This window comes from Pseudorca crassidens, chromosome 15, assembly GCF_039906515.1.
Source record: "Pseudorca crassidens isolate mPseCra1 chromosome 15, mPseCra1.hap1, whole genome shotgun sequence".
NCBI classification, from domain to species: Eukaryota; Metazoa; Chordata; class Mammalia; order Artiodactyla; family Delphinidae; genus Pseudorca; species Pseudorca crassidens.
In genome coordinates, this window is record NC_090310.1 from 32,623,338 (window position 1) to 32,643,504 (window position 20,167).

The 20,167-nt window shown below is 41.3% G+C and overlaps 1 protein-coding gene across 40 annotated transcripts in view; it reads right to left on the minus strand.

The window, feature by feature from the left end:
- The window catches only part of RBFOX1 (RNA binding fox-1 homolog 1), a 2,180,200-nt gene that overhangs the window by 11,181 nt on the left and 2,148,852 nt on the right, over positions 1 to 20,167 (minus strand). For 21 of the 40 annotated variants that reach the window (XM_067706699.1, XM_067706687.1, XM_067706690.1 and 18 more), the window contains one exon: positions 7,044 to 7,096. The exons of the other annotated variants lie outside the window; for them this stretch is intronic. In XM_067706699.1, the coding sequence (XP_067562800.1) occupies positions 7,044 to 7,096 (53 nt within the window). The remainder of the gene's footprint in view (positions 1 to 7,043; positions 7,097 to 20,167) is intronic. 40 annotated transcript variants of the gene reach the window in all.

A 20,167-nucleotide genomic window follows, 5' to 3' on the forward strand; every position in this document is an offset into this window, starting at 1 on the left:
CTGAGAACCCAAACAAGCATCAGTTATTGATGTTGTTAAGATTATTGAGAGGATTGCAGCTCCTGCCCTCTCTCTATTCTATGTGAGGTCCCTCCAGTAAAGCCCCTGGGATACATGTGTCAGAACTACCCCTGAACTGAGTGGTCCTTCTGAAGCCCTGTGTACCAGCACCCTCCACGTCCCATGTAAGCAGATCAAAGATTTTAAGAGGTTAACGAACAGGATGAGAAGGAGATAGACTCTGGGCCCTGTACCCCAGGGATGTCCTTCTAGAACACGCACGCGCGCACACACACACACACACACACACAGTCAGAGGCAAGATTAAAACATAAAGTCAAGGGGCTTCCCTGGTGGCGCAGTGGTTGAGAGTCCGCCTGCCGATGCAGGGGACGGAGGTTCGTGCCCCGGTCTGGGAGGATCCCACATGCCGCGGAGCGGCTGGGCCCGTGAGCCATGGCCGCTGAGCCTGCGCGTCTGGAGCCTGTGCTCCGCAACGGGAGAGGCCACAACAGTGAGAGGCCCGTGTACCGCAAAAAAATAAAAAAATAAAAATAAACATAAAGTCAAGACACACTACCAATGTCCAGGCTGCCCGTCACAATATTTTCATTCCAGGTGGTCTCTAAGAGACCAGTTCTTGGGGCACACACACTCTTTCAATATTCATTTGAGCAAAATGAATGAAAACACGGCTCCCTAACGTTACTCTCCATAGAATTATAACAAGAGCCACAAATGCTGTGACCGCCTGGAGGGGTGGGATAGGGAGGGTGGGAGGGAGGGAGGCGCAAGAGGGAACAGATATGGGAACATACGTATGTGTATAACTGATTCACTTTGTTATACAGCAGATACTAACACACCATTGTAAAGCAATTATACCCCAATAAAGATGTTAAAAAAAAAAAAGAGCCACAAATGAGAGCCACAGAGGACACTGTAAGTTTCATAGTAGCCACATTAAAAAAAAAAAGTAAAAAGAAAACAGGTGCCACTAATTTTTTATATTTTAATTTGACCCGACAGATTAAAAACACCTTAATGTTTTTAAAACACATTTAACGTGTCATCAACATAAAGATGATGAGTGAAGTACCTTACATCGTGTTCGTACCAGGTTCTGGAAATCTAGTGTGTATCTGGACCAGCCACATTCCAAGGGCTCCATGGCCACGTGGTAATCGGCCACCATGTTGCAGAGGAGGACTCCAGAAAAACCTACTGAATGTCCTCCACCCACTGAAAGGCAGAAGATTCCTGACTGATCAGCTCAATGTTTCCTAGAGTGTGAGCTGAGGCCTTCTCTATTAGAATGGCCTGGGCGGGGGGGGGGGGACTCGTAAGAATGCAGGTTGTCAGGCTCCCTCTCCAGACCTAGGAATCAGAATCTCTGGGGCAGGCAGAGGGGAGGATGGAGTGGATTCTGCATTTGGTTTCTTTTTTCAGTTTCAATATTTTTTATTGAAGTACAGTTGATTTACAATGTATTAATTTCTGCTGTACAGCAAAGTGATTCAGTTACCTATATATATATATATACATATATATATTTATACATTCTTTTTTTATATTCTTTCACATTATGGTTTATCATAGGATATCGAACATTGTTCTCTGTGCTACACAGTGGGACCTTGTCGCTTATGCATTTGTAATAAATTCTGCAGGTGGTCGCCACCCACTCTGACATGGGATAACCACTATTCTATATTTTTTAAATTCTGCCCTGATTAGCCCTCCCTTACTCAGGCTAATTCAGAGCTCTCTGGATATCGTTAATGTTCATAAGTAAACTGATAAAGACATTTCATTTTTAGAAGGTATAATTATTGCATGCAACAAGCTTTGAACTATGCCTAGTACACAGTAAGAGCTCAATAAATGCTATGATTATTTTTACTAAGTTCCTTTGCCTATATGTTCCCTTATCACTCTATGCTTCCCCTATTAGAACACACATCACATTTTATTGGAAACAGACCAATTAACTACCAATCGATTTGCTGCATGACAACTCTGCTGAATAATGAAATCACCGAAACGGAAGGAAGACCATTAGACGAAATTTGCTGAAGGATCAATTAGAGGAATGGCCAATTTGGAAATTTCTTCTAAATATTATCTGAGGTCTTAGTACGACTGCATGGGTGTGCAAGTGTGTGCGTGTGCAGGTTGGGGGGGATAAAGAGATGGAGGGGGCTGGTGACACCCGCCCCCCACTGTGCCCCTGAACTTGCCAAACAATGCCTCTAATAAAAGCGTAAAGCAACCCATGTCACGGGGACTGGTTTCAACAGCATTTGCAGATGTGTTTTTATGGCCCAGGCTTCTGTATCCAGTACTCGTAAGGGACTGGGAGTCTCTCCGCAGGCTGGCTTCCCATCGCCACGATGGTACCTGCCATGGTGGAGGGGCGAGACTGGCTGCTGGACGGAGACCCAGCCTCACCTGCCCCCCAGAGACACACACATGCGCACACGCTCCCTTGGGCCAGGGGCAGCTGGCAGCCAGAACAATGAAGTCAAAGTGTCTGGTAGTTTTCAGGGCATGGGTTATCTGTTGATTTTTCACCACTGATTTTCAGCAAAGGAGGGAATTTTGGAGAATAGCACTAGAACACCCTTGGCTTGTGTGACCCTCTGTCTCCCTGGATATGCAGAATTCTCCCTTCACCACTCTGTTCTGCCCCCAGACCCACGCCCAGCATGTCAAGTGCTCAGCACACACGAGCTGCATGAAGGAGACGGGCCAAGTCAAACAAACTCCCACTGGAACAACTGTTTAGAGAATCGTTTAGTTCCCTTGGGGTCCCTCCAGATTTTAACAACGATGCCCATTCCCAACTCACAAATACTAGTTTTCTAGGAGCAAGATAGCACAGCCGAAGAATGCAGGAGAATTCCATCTGGAGGCAAAGGTCAATGTTCCAAGGTCAAGATGAAAGGAGTAATTGGGGGCAGTGTGGTCTCAGGGAAAAAGCAGTGGGACCAGATAGACTCCTGTGTGACCATGGCCAAGTTACCAAACCCCTCTGGGCCTGAGCGTTTTGTTCTTTTTTAATTTGCAAAGCAAGGATAGTAGTAACCTCTACCTCACTGAGCTACTGTAATAAATTATATATGCATGTATATATACATACATACATATATACATAAATGCATGTGTATATATGTATATACTGTATATAATTTATCATACTTGTAAGTACACAGAATTTGCTCAATAAATGACGGCAAGTTATGACTACACCCTGGGGAATTCAGTAAAGCCCATATGAGGGACAGTTACTGCAGGGATGAAAGGCTTGCTTTCCCTGCTAACAAAAAGCCTTAGCTCTCCAGGGAAATGACCAATACACCCTGGGGGCAGGAGGGACGTGTGGGCATTTAACACAAACTGGTCCTTGCCAGTTTCTAATCTGCCAGCATATCCTGTTTGTTCTCTTGTCAAAATACAGCCAAGGAACCACTTCTCAGCTCTTCTACAGCCATTGTCCTAACCCAGGCCATTGTAACACCTCCCTGGGCTGCCCCAAGGGACTCCCTTTCTTCTGCTCTTGCCATATTGAAATCCACAAAGCAGTCCAACTCATCATTAAAAAAAGTAAGTCAAACCACAGCCGACCCTCCAACGCCTTCCTACCACACTTAAAATCTCAAATGGTTTCTGTAGCCTCCAAGTTCTAATTTGTTTGGACCCCTGGCTATCTTCCTGGTATTATCTCTAAAATCCTCCCTTTTACTCACATGCTCTGGGCACACTGTGCCTGAACACCTTAAGCATACCTCAACCACAGGGCATTTGCACTTGCTGCTGCTTCAGCCTGAAATGCTTTCAATTCCACAGTTACTCACCTGGCTCACACCCTGGCTTGATTCGTGTCCCGGCTCAAGTGTCACCCTCTCAGAGAGGCCACCTCTGATCAATGAATATAAAAGTAGCATCGCAACTTACTTTCTACCCCCACCCTTGCTTTTTGATTCATTATAGCTACTGTATAACTTTACATGCAATTATATTATATGCTCATGTATGTTTGGGGTCTGGTCTGCACTAGGATGGAGGCTTTTTGAAGGATGGAGGCTCTCTGAAGGAAGGGCTTCTCTTAACTTATTTAATGCTATGTCTCGAAAGCCTAGAAGAGTTGCTGATGCACGGTGATGACCCAAAACATATGAATTAACTGAAATGAATTTCCAGCTGTTCTATCAAAATAAGTCATGTGCTTTTCAACCTCCATTCTTGTACAAGACCCACATTCTACTCCAACTACAATCCCTGGCCAGTCCTGGAAAACCTCCAGTGAATCACAGCAGCAGGGAGACCTCAGGTCGAAGAGAAGGGAAAATCACCTTGCCCTTTTCACCATCTCCTGCAGAATCCAACTCATCAAAGTTTCTTGATGTTACAGAATGAGAAGCCTTTGGTGTGGTTCAAGGTGAATGAGACAGCCACATAAACACATGTCTTTCAGGAACGAAAATCAGAATGAGACAACCAATATTGCAGTTGGAGCCACTGACAACGAAAACACATACCCTTGTAAATACAGTCTCATAAACCACACATGCTAGTGAGACATGTTTCCTCTATGTGACCAGCAAAGCAGAATCGACGTGTTGGCATCTACAAAAGACCCAAGTAAAAATAATCACTTTTCCTTTGGGAACTGAAAGAAAAATTCTTCAGGGCTTCCACTGCTCCTGTCTTATGATTTGCATCTCACCTCCTCTGCCCCAAGCCACAGACAAAACTGTCCGGCCATCTCTGCCCTCATAGACAGCTGTGTAAGAATAATGCTTCTTTATAAGAATTTCAGGTATCAAACCCATCAAGCCCTCCAAACAGACTTTAAGCATCTTGTTGATCTCTTTTTCACATTTCGATAGAGGTAAGTTGCCTTTCTGGGTCAAATACTGAAATCCAGGAGACACCAGGGTTCAATTAGACCCACCCTAAGGAGTGTTGTGTATACTGAGGGGAGAGCTCCAGACAGCTGGGCTGTTTAGGGTGTGGGTGCCCTGGGTTTTTTTCCAGTATGTGGGAAATAAGAAAGACTTCATTGAAACCATGAGTCACAACCTTTGTTGACTGCGCAGTTCTGACTTTTCATTTTCATTCTATGAGGAGGGTGGTCTGGCTGGGAGATAATTCACGTTTGATTGATATGGGTGTCTCCTTTTTCATGCTTGATTCGAAATTCAGAGTTCAAATTGAACCTTATGAAGCATACAACATATTATTAATATGGCCATCAAAGCAACAGGGATATCTCTCTCAATTTGAAATTTGATCAATAGCAATTCATTAAGAATTTACGGAGCAGCCATCCTAAATTAGACAAGGTAGGTGAAAACACTCTCTCGACTCAGGCAAACTTTCATTGTCTGCAGCCTCTTTTCGAAATATTGTGTGTGGACCACTTGCTTATTACAAGGCAGGGTTTGTTAAGTCACAGGGCAAAATCAATATCTACCTCTTAGGTGGTAACTTCGCAATGTTTGATCTATGATGTCAAAATGAACCTAAGACACACTGGAACATGCATACAGATTAACAGGGAAGACAGAGGCTCTGGACCACCAGTATAACCACAAAGGATGTTCATTAACATTTTCAACCAACCTTCTTCCCCACCCTGATTTCCCCTTTAGTTGCATGCTTCGTTCTCTATAGGTTCTTCAAACGTTAAATGTCGCGTATCCCAGGAAGGGTCCCCTGCCACCCCCAGCAAAGCAACCCCCCATCTTCTACTGTTAGGCATTAGTGAATGCACCACCTCTCACAAGGAGAAACAGAGATATGTGAGGCTAAAGGCTGGAAGGAAAACAGCCGAGTTTTCAAGAAAGGAGTAAGCTGGCGCTTTAAAATATGAACACGCATACCTCAGGCACTCCCAGGGGAAGACTGTAACCCATTAAAAATACTGAGTCCGACCATCAGTGAAACAGAACAGAGAGGGCTGGGGATGTGTTCCTAGCTCTCCAGGCTTCCCTGATCTCTCTCTTTTTCTCCAAAGACTGTAAGCAGGGGGTGAAGCGTTAGCAAACACGCCTTTGTTCACAGCGCGCCATTGATCACATGTGCTTAGTTAACAGATGAATGTCTATGTGTCAGGCTCCGTTTAATGTATGTTTTTGAAGGTCATGGCACACTCAATGACGTGAGAATGAGCTGTCATATCCTCCCTTGTAGACTAAAAGCAACACATTGGTAAGATCTCCTAGTCATTGTTTTGGTCAGAGTTTAGGCTTCAAAGCAAAAAAAAAAAAAAAAAAAATGTGTTGTTAGTTAAGGCACTCACCTATCTTGACATTTAATCAAGTAATTCCATGCTAATGGAAGTCCAAACATAACTGTTCTGAACCACATCAAAGCAAAAAGACAGGCGTTATTTTGATGGACACATCATGCAACTGTGCAATTTCCATTGGCCAATGCCCTGATTTCAAAATCAGAAGACTCTGTCTCTCTCATGTCCTGCTACTTGTAGTATGTTTTAAAAGAAAGAACTAGAGGATCTTTAACTAATGGAATAGAGATCCCCTTCTTATAAGACAGAGATAATTATATTCCCCAATGCCTCCAGCTTTACAGATTCGTTCTTTGAGGGCCTATAATATATACCAGTCATTCCATACAGATCCCAAATAATCACATAGAAATCTGTGTGAACCCAGACATAATACGTCCGAAAACATAGAAGTCCCATGACTGTGTCCCTAAATCTCCCATTTAGTATTTCACCATAAGATTATACCATAAGATTTTATTGCGGCTTCATTCAATATAGTGTTACTTTTCTGGATCATGTATTATTAAAACTGGAATTAAAATATCCAAGTTAGCAAAATGCCTACTGTCTTTTTAGACAGCAGAGCCGAAAAGCTCCAGCTATACTCCAAAGATATGACTTTTTCTTTTTTTTTTTTTAAACTAAACTTTCTAGCGTGACCGACTGCAGCATGTGAAGGAAAAAAAAAAAAAAAAAGGATACTGGGACTTGGATGGATGCATCAAGAAGTAGCAATGTTTGTTACCTGCAGAGGTGTTACAAGAAATTTCATCTGCTGCAACGAAGACGAACTGATTTCTGGAAGAGAAGATAAAATTCACAATACTGCTCGCTCAGGGGGAAATGCTCTCTCTGCCAATTGGTTCGATGTATTCAGATGAGGGGGAGGGAAGGGTGCTGCGTTTGGATGTTGCAAGGAAATGTGCTGCTCTCTCTTGGACCTAGAGAGTTTAGGAAGATCATGAAACAGGCATGCGGGGAACCCTTCCACAAAATCATGATGATGTCAGAACATGGACCACGTATAAGCTGTTGCACTGAAGTATTAATTATGTGTTACTAAAATGTCATCATGGCAGGGTATGTTTCTACGGCTAGGGCATTTCAAACTGGGCTTCTATGGATTTCTAATGCTCAAAGGAGACCACACTAAAAAAAAAAAGAAACAAAATTAGACTACCTATTAGAAAAAGAGTATACTGCAACTAGCTAGGAAAATCATAAAATCCCAAACTCTATTATTATAGTATAATATCCAAAAAAATTTTTTAAATGAAAGAAAAAGCAATGCTGTCATTTCTGAAGAGTATGTTAAATGGTGTCATGTTATGGATAATAATTTCCTCACCAAATGAGGCTTGCTACATAAAGAAGGTAAGAGAACTCATCAATTGAAATAAACCCTGTCTTGCCAAATTATTTTTAACGATGCGGTATTAAAAGGAAAATAGAAATGGAAAATGCTGTTTCCCTTTGATTTAGTAAATCCAGAAAGATGATAAAACTCTCTTAAGATGTTTCCAACTGTGCCATTTCCACAATATAAATGTTCTAATTCACGGGTACTGTCTGTTTCTCTAGAAATAAGAACGTCTGCGTCAGGCAGATTACAAAAATGTCCCAATGAGACTGGCTAGGCTCTTAAATGCCACAGAAGCAGGAGTATTGAGGCTTCTAATTCTCATTTGTTAGGTTTTACTGTGCACAGGAATCATCTGGAACCCAGATAAATGCATTTTTGCCTTTTGGTTTGATTGGTCTTGTTCCAACGTTTCTAAAAGTATCTAGTGATTGAGCATCCCTTCAAACATCTTAAGAAAGTTTTACTATTGTAAGAGGTACACCCTGGAATACAAATAGAGCTACCATTTGAAAATTCACTAGAATTTAACATTCAGCTGAAGACTCTCATCATTGCCACACCAATGAAATCTCAACAAAATTATGCATGGTCTGAGGATAGCATTTTTTATGTTTCTCGTCCACATAACAAAAGTCATAACTAAGTTCATTTATCACCTCTCTTAAAACAATGAAAGTTAGTGTTGTTGGATGTTGGCTGTCTTTTTGCTCTTTTACAAACTTTTTGGGCCCCATCGTTATCTGGCATCAACTTTTCAAGGTTTGAGGAGAAGTAAAATTAGTATCCCTGAAAATGAAGCTGTTTGGGTTGAGTATCTGTTTTGACCTGCTCACCTAGGACTGACTCTAAGACACAGACAGCTCAAATTACATGTATGATATTGTCCGGTGGACCAAACAAGTACTTTGGAAGGACCTCTGTTTCTAGCATGATCAAAAGAAGAACCTACCATAACCAAGAACGGTGATCTGGTTTATCTAAGGGGCAAGCTCTTTGGAAGAGCCATTCTGTTATCTACGAGGGGGGCCTCATTCGTGAGGTGGCCCTATCCCATACATACTCGCTAACCCTAAACGCACTTCTCCCTTGAGTCTCTCTTCTGCATTTTCCCTAAGAAACTGTCCAGCATGCTAGACTCTGGGAAAGCCATGGGAGGCAACCAACACAGATTAAAAAACAGTGTTTGGGCTTCCCTGGTGGCGCAGTGGTTGAGAGTCCGCCTGCCGATGCGGGAGACACGGGCTCGTGCCGCGGTCCGGGAACATCCCACATGCCGCAGAGCGGCTGGGCCCGTGAGCCATGGCCGCTGAGCCTGCGCGACCGGAGCCTGTGCTCCGCAACGGGAGAGGCCACAACAGTGAGAGGCCCGCGTACCGCAAAACAACAACAACGAAACAGTGATTGGATGAAGAGAGAAAACTTGTAAAAATGCAGCCTGCAAGGATGATTATAAAGCAATGAGACCCTTTTCTTTAATTGTACCAGATTTTTAGAAACTATGATGGCTGTCCTTCATAGCACTCGTATTTTTGACATGATATACTTACTCTTTAAAAAAAATGCTACACTTTCTCCAGTTCCTTCTTCTTTTTTGTTTTTGTAATCTATATATTTGGACTTTTTTCAGTGTCTTTGATTCCTGGGCAAATTTCTAAACAAAGGAGATTACTCCCATTGATGACTTACTGTCTTCAAAAGAGTTGGCTCAGGCTACCTCCAACTATCAAATCGTCTACATCAAAGTTTAGAGAGTTATCACCAACATTTTAAAGAATATACCATGGGCTCTGCAGCAGTGCCAAAAAAGGAGTATAAACATGTTTGTAAAAAAGTAGTAATCCACTGGACGTATCAATTCTGTACTTTTTTTTAACCCACACAAGCAGTCCCACTACATCCAAGGAAGGTTACCCTAACGTCTTAGAAAAGTGCATTCCTATGAAGCTCATTAATTCCATGGAGTAAGCCTGTGTGATCACCCCTCCCTCTAAACTACCCTTTCATCGACTGATTATAAGTACAATTAATAGGAACTCCCTGGCAAACATAGCCTGGTAAGAGACACCCCACATGTCAGGCCAACAGAGGAATGTGGGTAGAATAAGGGGCAGGTTTCATTGTGGTGTCTATGTCTCCTCTGTTAGGACACTTTTATATACAATTCTGTTTTTCTCTCCACTTGAAATTGAAGATAAACCATGTCTTTTAGTCTGCCCATAAAATGATATGACCCTCTCGGTGAAATTATTTACCCCAAATGACCAGAGAGAGGTATGATCAAAGAGATTAAAGACCTAGCAGAGAAGTCTGCTGTTCCCAAACTGTCAGGAAAACTTAATGATCAGAGCAACCCAGGTGTGCTCTGGACAGGGGGGTCACCTCTCAAGAGGGCAAAGGAGCCTGGCACGGGGCCTGTCCCCTTTTGCTAATCCTGCTCTTCACTGTCAACCCAGGCCTGAGGACTTAAACTTCAAATGCAGTTGGACCTTATTTTCAGCAAACTGGTTTGTGCAGTGGCTGTTGATGATTAGGTCTGGCTGAGTCATTCTCAACCTTGGCTGGACAGGGTAAACAGCTGGTGTGCTTCTAAAATTCCTAGTGACCGGTTAAATGGCAGCTCTGTAAGTGGGTCTCAGGCATCTGTAGTTTCTAAAGACCTCCAGGTGATTGTGTTATGCAGCCAAGGCTGAGAAGCGCTTGTCTAGCTGAATGGTTCTCCCCTTGGCTGGCCCTAGATTCACAGGGAGAGGTTAAAAGCAATAAAGCCGAGCCCTACTCCTGTGGGTCCTGGCATAACTGTTCCAGGACTGGATCTGGAAAGAGGTAGCTTAGAAAATGCTCGGCAGGTGCATCTTATATCAGCCACAGCCGGGAAGCACTTGGGGATGGTACAAATGCAGAGTGGAAAGGGGGCTGGATCACCAAATCTCTTGCAGGTTTTGCTTCTTTTGCAGCTTCCGTTTTGCCACCCACCATGCTGGCCTCTAAGACAACCTAGCTGTGTGGTTGCTGAGGATGCCCAGGAATGGTTACTTCTAGTTTCTGAAGACCTTCTAAAAGAATGGGCTTTAAACCTCATTTCTGCAGAAGCTGGTGAAAGTGGCCATAATATCATGCTCTCTGTTTTTGCTTCCTCCTCTGTCCATCTTCTTTCACTGTCTCCAATGGATATACTCAAGTTCATCTAGGCAGGGTCTTCCCATTTTTTCCTAGTGAGTCTGCATCTAATTCTCTTTACCATTTTTTTCACCTAGAATTCCTCTCTATTTTTGACCTCTCCCTCTACTCCAGAACTTCTCAAACTTCCCTGAAGACAACTATCTACAATGTTTGTTAAAAATATAGATGCCTGGGTTTCAACCCTGACCACCTGCATCAGAATTTCCAGGAGAGAGGTCTGATCATCTGGACCCCACTCATACCTCCAGGGAGGGAATTGTGGTTTTAGGTATTTTTTTTTTACCATGGAGAAATTTGAGAAATCATGCTGAGAGATCTCCTGCAAGTTCATTCTCGTTTTCATTTCAAAGCCCACCTTTCCCAGGAAGACTCTTAGATATACGGAGGCTTTGTGAGAGAAGAGAGGATTGCTAATTTAAGAAAAATAAGGAAATAGTAAATTACCGAGCACAAGAGAGAAGGCTATGTTCATCTTGACTCTTTGGAGTGTTGACACCAAAGAGCCACTACCTAAAGTTGATGGGGCGCTTATCCATGACAGGCGGTTGCCAGGTGCTGTGCATATATATTCATGCAATTTTCCTTACAATCTCTCTTATTATCCCCACGTTCATAAACGAGGAAATGGAGACACAGAAGGTTATGTAATGTGAACAAGATGTTAAGTGAAATCTGGACATTGTTGGATTGGCTCAAGACTCTAATTTTTTTTTTGCTTAAATATAAAAATCATAATAAAATATTTTATTTTTATTATTTTTAACTAAAGTATTTACAATATTTATTTTTAAATAAGTTTGTTTACACTAAATAAATATTGTAAATAAAAATTTATAATTTATTTTTTAACTAAAGTATTTACAATATTGATTTACAATAATTAGTTTCAGGTGTACAACGTAGTGATTCAATATTTTTATAGAGTCGACTCCATTTAAAGTTATTATAAAATAATGACTACATTCCCCTGTACTTTATATCCTTGTTGCTCATTTATTTTACACATAGTAGTTTGTATCTCTTCATCCCATACCCTTATCTCCCCCCTCTCCCTTTCTTCTCCTCACTTATTCTCTATATCTGTGAGTCGGTTTCTGTTTTCTTATATATATTCATTTGTTTTGTTTTTTTAGATTCCAAGACCCCAACTCTCATTCACCCTCTAAGATTCTGCTCAGGGATGCTCACAACAGAGGGTATTGAGTCAGTAATGGGTGTGGCTTCTCTGCGGAGGACTTTTCTAACATGGTCTTTCTCTCTTTTTAATATATTACCAGACTTCATGATGTTTTACGATGATTTCCAAAGACTGACCACCCAGACTGTGGGTCTGACTCAGCTGGTGGTACATTTACATGAGTCCTGTGACTTGCCATGTTATCCTTATTATCCTACTTTTCACCTTCCGTGAAATCTCATCTCTTGGCAATTTAATTTTCTTCTAAAAATCACCCACAGCTGAATCCTAAGAGTCAAATGAAAATAACAGCCAGCCAGTGTTGCTGGAAGGGGTGTGAGAAGCTAGGTATCAACAAGATACAGAGAAAATTCTGGCATAGGTTGTGGTGGAGGGAAAGGCCAGACAGGAGGTTCTCCCATCAAATAATACTGGCTTTAAGTTCTACTGTTAAAGATTCTGGTCGTTTATCATTCTTTGGCCTCAATTCTTTTTTGTCACTATTGTTACACAAAACTCAGGGTTGGCGCCATTCATAGCAAGTTTCCTTTTGTATCCAATGCTGGGAATATTCAATCGAACACACACACACACACTGACATGTGAATAAAACCCTCCAAGGCTATCTACTAAAAAACCCCTACAGCCTGAGAAGCGGGTCTTCTGGTCGGGCAGACGGCAGCCCCAAGATGGCAGTGGGACAAAGTCAATTTAATTCTATCTGTAGTCTCTGGGGCATCTATTAGTTATAAGACAGAGGTTCTCAAACCTGACTGCCCATTACAATCAGCTAAGATTTTTTTAAATATAAAATACCAATCACCAGGCCATTTTAAAAAATATAACATACCAATTACCAGGCCCGATCATTAAAGGACAGAATCTTTGAGATGGTACCCAGGCACAGGTATGCCTGAAAAGCCGCTCAGGTGATTCTAACGTATCTGCCAGCATTGAGAACTAATTTCTCACTGTGCAAATATTCTCTGAACATATGTGCCCTGACTTCGCAGGAAATAAGAGTTGTGTCTTCTGTGTTTTGTTTTTTTTTTTTTTTTTAATTAAATTGCACTAGTGTTGATCTCCATCACAGGGAATCCAGCCTTGAGTATTTCCTGAACAGTTAAATATAACATGCAGAAAAAAGGTGCTCCTATTAAAATTCCATTTGGTGCCTTTGCTAAATTGTTTACTGGTGTTGTTCATTCACTTCTCAGATGGTTAATGAGGGCTTACAACGTGCCAGGCACCCAGCTAAGCTTAAGGAATTTGATGCCATGCTCATGGCATGTTAAATCACTGAGGAATATCTATACTGGGCTTGGCTATCTCGAAGCTCATAATCTGATTATATTTCAGTTTTATCACCTTGAAAGGGAGACCGATTTGCTTGTGATCAGTATTTTACCTGTCACCCTGACTCAGTTCTAAAACTCTAGAATTGTACAAATCCCATTCAGATTCATATTTTTCCCTGCCCTGTTGTAATTTATATATATATGTGTGTGTGTGTGTGTGTGTGTGTGTTTCTGTGTGTGTGTGTGTATATATATATATTTAGTATTCTATCATATGTACTTCAAGAGGCCATGGCCAATTGTAGAATTGAGATGAGGTATAAAGAAACAAACAAGCAAGTGAATAAAAAGACTGACTATAGACTCCTCTGAAAGGGTCTATCCTGGTATTTTTTTATTTTAAAAGGGGACTGCATTAACACCCATTCAAAACTATTTTATTGAGCCCCAGTTCCTACTGCTAACACCGCACACATAAAAATGTTTAAGTGCAAAAGGAGTTAAGTACTGTGAATCTGTCCCCAGTGTGAATATTCCATCCAAAATCTCTGAGTTTTAGAGATTCAAATGCAAGAGCATCTCCATTTCCTGGAGACCTGGGGAGAGTCCACTTCTGTAATTTTAGTATCTCCAACATTTAATAATCTCCCCTGTTCCCACTGTACCACTTTCTCGGCTAAAGTGAAAGAGAACTGTGAGTCTGGAAGCTGGGCCTGGTCACACACAAGCTGTGTTCCAATAGAAAAATCATTTCACCTTTCTGGGCCTCAGCTTCCTCATCTGGAAAATGGGAATGAAAATAGCACCTACCCCTCTTAGATTTTTGTTTGTTTTGTGCAGATCAATGAGAACATGAATGGGAAAGCCTTTATTTGGGGGGGAAAACATCATGTATTTTTCTGGCTGCATGGACTCATGAAAAATACAGGCTTCTCTCTCCCCACAAAGAGGCCTGGTGTTTGTGTTGTTAAGTCCTGGGCTTCTGGGGTTTTAGGGCAAGTGGGAGATAGTTAAGAGCCTTTCGAGGCTATAGGTCATTTTACAGGTGGGCTGGAGCCTCCAAGGACGGCAAAATCCCACCTCAGCTTTGGTTGGGCAGAAGGAGCTTCTCATGTCAATGAGTGCCTATCACGGGGTGGAAATGGGTCAGGCAAGTTCTCTGAAAAGCATACGTGTTCTCTAGGGGAAGCAGCCCTCATATGGCTGAGGGGGTCCCCGAGTTTCTGGAGGCTGGGAAGAGCAGCAGGTATCCAGGCTGAGGCTCTGGAGGGTGGAGAGGCCATGCTGAGAAGGTCTGGGTCCACTTAGGAGTTATGTGCAAAATGAAGTGAGCTGATGGTAGAAAGTTCCCTGGGGTTCCAATAACCCACCTCCACCGCAGTATTGGACTTCTCACCAAGCACAATGGGAAAAGGGCAGCACCGGCAGATTTAGTTTGACTTTTTTTAACTCTTTAAATCTAAAGCCATGTTGATTTGGGGGCTGGGTTTACACTGGGAGAACTGGTTGTTTTTCCTAAGAAGCTGATGCATCCCTGACAGCCTGAGCTCCTTCCTCCTTGGACAGAAAAGAGAAGCAATAATCCAGGAGAAAGATGAACAGAAGGACAGGCTGTTTGATCTCATGGTTCCCAGTTGCTTCTTCCTTCAACATTTTTTGGCCCAATGTATTTTTCCCCAGTTTTGAGATATGATTGACAAATTAAAATTTTTATAATCAGGTTGTACATGCTTTTTTAAAAGTGTGCAAAGTGATGATTTAATATCCACGTACATTGTGAAATGACTAAGACAATCAAGCTAATTAACACATCCATCACTTCACATAGTTACCTTTCTTTGTGTGTGGTGAGGACACCTCAGTTCTACTCTCTTAGCAAATTTCGGGTCTATGTATTTTCATATTTCTAGGATGGAAGTCAAGATTGAAAAACAAAACAACACCAACAAAAAAACTTCTAGAGTCAAAAATATTCTCCTGACTCTGAAAACCTGCCGCCACAAGAAAGGACTCATTTTGGGGCCAAGAACAAAACAAAATATGCCTATCGTTTAGTGATGCTGCTGATAATAAAAATAAGGAGGATAATGATGTTGAGGATGATGATGATGATGATGATATCCTGAGGGCTACTCAGTATCAGTGCTATTCAAGGAGCTTTTTCTTCATGATCTCAATTAATTCTCACAACAACCCATGGAGGCAGGCATGATTCATCAGCCCCACTTTAAAGATGAGGCAGTTGAGAGTCAATTAGCCTGCCTGTACTACCGCGTGTAGTAAGTAACTTACTGAGATTGTCTCTATATGTAAATCTCTGATCACAGTCTGTTGGTGAATAAGCAAAGATTTGCCAACGCATGTGCCAATCAAAGAATAGATACAATGAGTATGAAAGACACTGCTTTACATCTTGGTCAGGCCAATGACAAGTTGGGGAAGGCACAGGTTCCCAGAATGTTAGTGTTACGGTGGGTCCTGAAGATTGCCTCATCTAAAAATGATTTGCACTTTTAGATAGATTTAATTTAATTTGCTTGCTTTTGCCTGTATACATCCAATGCTTTCAAATAACCATATACACCCTAAAAAAAACCTGTCAATAGTCAATTGAGTTATTGATAACGCCATGCTTTTCGCCACCTCTTTCAGTTTATAAAGCAATGTTCACCTTTGTCTCTTTCTGATTCTAACCGGTGTTATGCTCTCCCCTAGCAGATGACAAAACAGAGGCTCCATAAAGGTAAGAGAAATCAGATGTGACTTTTCCAGGGTACGTGTTACAACAGTGTGAGTTTACAGCATTACACAACCAATGAGGAGATATTAGCATGGAATCACTTTCATTATTCTTGGATCTTTGGAATCAAAAAATGATTATTTGTGGCCCTAAACTAGTTGAGGAAGGAAGTCACAACGGAATGGATTGTGAGGGATGCCCAACCGTGGACAGCTCTTACTTTCTCCTTTAGGAAGGGAGAGAGCAGAGAGATGTTTACAAAGCAACAAGTTACAATGACAAACTCTCTTACATGTGGAAGATTTGTGGAAGGAGAACTCAGAGTGAACATTATTTACTGCCTATCGGGGTAGAATTGAAGCACCCTGAGAATGGTGCTTCTCACAAATCGCCCCGGGATCTTGAAAGTACAGATTGTGGTTCAGGTGGGGCTTGAGATTCTGCATTTCTCACAAGTTCCTGGTGAGGCCAATTTGGTTGGTCTGGGAACAATGCTTCTCAGAGTAAGGCTCTAAGGACCCTCAAGATGAACCACTTCAATCTTGAAATTTTAGAACAGAATAAGGTAAGCACTTCTTTTCCTGTTGTTTGTTTTAGTTCGATACAGATATTGAATAAACAATGAAAAGAACAGCAGAGAAACTGTCTTTCTGGGAAAGCTGTGGAGCTAATATTTTCCAGGAGACATTTTTCAAGTGTCCCCACCCCCACCAGCTGGGCTCCTATTCTAGTTACTAGAAGTGGTCCACAAACCCTCTAACAATATAGAAATGGCGGGGGGGGGGGGGAAAGTCCCTCAATCTTTTAATGCAATCAAATTTCAAATTACAAACTTGGACCATGAAAGGAGATAGGGATTAAAAGGATGCTAGAAGCATCCAGCAATACTAGTTTTCTTTTTAAAGAGATTCCACGGCTGCAAAAACAGTGGGAACCACTGTTCCAGGTTATCAGATGTATGATGTATGTCTGGACTCTCAGGCCAACACATTTCAATCTAAGTGATTAAGATAATGAAGGGAAAAGGGTGTTTGGCTTTGATTCTGTCTCACCTCCCCACAATCTAATGATCTATCTGAACATTAACACATCATAATGTAGTAAGAATAGGCCTGGAAACAATGACAACATGGACAAGTTAGTTCCTCCTCAAGCTCTTCCTACCCGACTACCCTAAATTCTGATAGCGGCCCTACTCTAAATGCTTTGTATGGTAATTCAAGATGAAAGGCACTATGATTTAGAGGAGAATCTCATTCCAGAAGAATAAATCACTGTGATTCACATCAGGGAGAAAACCATGAGAAGTCATTTATTTCTGCCCAATGACTGCTCACAGGCATGTATTACACACAAATATGAAAATAAGAGAGGCCACATTTAAGTAGAAGTCAGTTCTTCTGGAAAAGAATTAAAAGTTCTCTTCATAGGTACAAAAGTCAGAACTTGCTTTGATAACGTTAAAAGAAATACTAGAAATTTTTAAGTGAAAAGTTCCCTCTTACCCCCAAAGATAGATTTTCTAGCATATCTGATAGTGATCAAAAAAATAAAAGGCAAAGTGGAGCAGGTTTAATTTTTGTCACATTCACTAATGCTTCATCAGTTCAGAGTCTATCTACTGTGTGTATATTCCCTTCTACTTGACTGGAATACTGTCTTCTACGAGGAAAGTTCTTTATTTGCAACAGAAATGGCTCATCCAGAGGCTTCTGTGTACAGGTCCTCATCAGAGGTTCCTGACCAGCCTCTAGAAAGCTCTGGGCTTTCTCACCTGCTTCTAAACCTTTCACAGCTGAAGGACCCTGATGGCGCTACTGAGAAGATAGGTTTTATTTGCTTTTTTGTGGCCTATCAAGTCAATGATCTGCAACCCAAAAAGTATGTAATTAGGCCATGATATGACCAAAGGAGTTGTTATATCTTGTCTTGTCACTGGCAAACGTGTCTACCCAAATGGCTGTGACAGCTATGGTCTATTGGGTTTGGAATGTCCTTTAATATCTCCCCAACTCCTTCTTGGTCCAGTCTGTTGACTATTACAGGCTTGCTTCTTTTTTTAACCGCTTCAATTTAATTATATATTCATCTGGCAGTGCCTAACGGTTGTTAAGAAGCCGTTAAGATTATGGACCAAAGGCAAATACTTCTTGAAACAAAAACTTGAGCACTTTTTCATTTAACGTGTGCGCGCGTGTGTGTGTACCTGTCTGTAAATTAAAAAGAAGAGAAACTCAGGAAACACACTGATCAGTAACAGCCATATTACTTTTCATCACTGAGAGCTTAGTGTCCATAAACACAAGTTCCCAAAATCACACTGATGCTACCAGCAAGAGCTCTACATTCCCTCCTTCACTATCTCTGAGCATGGAATCAGCACCAACCTGCAGAACAGGTTGGCAGAAGATATAATTATCTTAGTTATCGTAATTTGTTTGGTGAACTTTCAATCAGAACTATTGATCCATAGGGAAAAATAAATAAATGAGAGCATGAAATTCCATTCTCTTCTTAATCATTAAGTTATCAAGTTGTGTCTCAGGTATGACTATTTGAAGCTGCAAACGTGCCTTTGCCCTGACTTTGTAACAATAGCATAAGGAGGTAGAAACAGTCCAGGACCTGGACCGACAGACATTGGACTTGAAGCCCAATAGTGGGATTTCCCAGGGTGTACATCACCCTGCCTGGACCTGCTTCTCCTATCCACACACTGGTGGTTCTACTTAGGATGACCACACATGTTCCTCTGGTTTTACGACAGTCCTAGTTGAAGCCTGCTGTCCTGGAGTCATTACTACCAGTGCATCCCTTCTCTGTTACGTCATCCCATTTTAAATGATCATTTCAATGTCCCATTTAAAATGATCCATTTTAAATGATCATTATATGGGTGCCCTAACTATACTGCTTACCTGATCAGGTCATTTGTTCCAATGTTTTATATAGCACCTGGCACACTAGAGACACTACGGAAAAAATTAACTTCAAAACAGAAATCTACGTGGTGAAAAGATTTTTAAAAGTGGCAGGAAACATCATCTAAGACTGCTCACTTTAAGAAAACCTGACATATCAAAATCTAAACTTTGGAGGACTGATCAATTGGGGGGGCTTAAGTAGCCAAAAAAAAAAAAAGCATGTTTTTCCGTTAAAAAAAATGCAAAACAAAGCAAACATAAATTATTCTTGGAACTCAGTGGATTAAAAAGGATTAGAGTTGCGTATAATCCTACCTACTATATTTTAAAAGTCTTGTCCACATCATAATCAGTTGAGTATATTTGGTCATTATCCTCCCTAAACTTTGCTTGACTCTGGAATCAGTTAAAGAAACAACAGATTCAAAGCCCTGGATTATAGAGATTCAGGTGTAACTGAAATAACCTAGATATTTTTGGTTTCCTCTAAGCTCACTGTTGCTACCCAGATTTAAAGCTCTTAATGGACTATGTTGTGGGAATATGAAATAAAATATGAAAAACTGGAATTTATGACTATGAAAATATGAACATGAAAATGAAAACAAGAGTATCTTATGTACTGCCCTTGATGCACTGAATATTTCATAGGCAGTGTCTCAAAACTTCCAAACCACTCTGTGAGGTGGAATCAATATACCCACCACAGATGAGGTGACGGAGGGCAAAGAAACGACTTCTCAAGGTTGCTCCACTAAGATGCAATAGAGCCTGGGGATTAAGGGCATAGACATTAGCTCTCAAGTTGAGCTGAACATCTGCTTCACCCTTCCCCAAGCTCGTCTTCCCCATCTGTACCATGGCGGTCAATTTAATACTTAGTGAGACAGTTCAGTGACTGTCTTTGTAAAGCACTTAGAACACTTAGTGCTATCACATAGTAAGGACTCCATACACAGCCATTGTTATTATTGCTATTATCATAATTATTGTTATCGTTATCACAGAGAGATGATCTGAATCAAAGTTTGCTCAGTTACTCTATTGAACTTCAAGAAGTCTTAAGAAATAGTGCAAGTACCAAAGTTCTCTATTTCCACCTAAGGAACGTTTTCACAGGAGCATTCTCATATATATGGCAAGTTTTATTGAAGCAATTTATTTTCATGTAGTATGTGTGCCTTGTA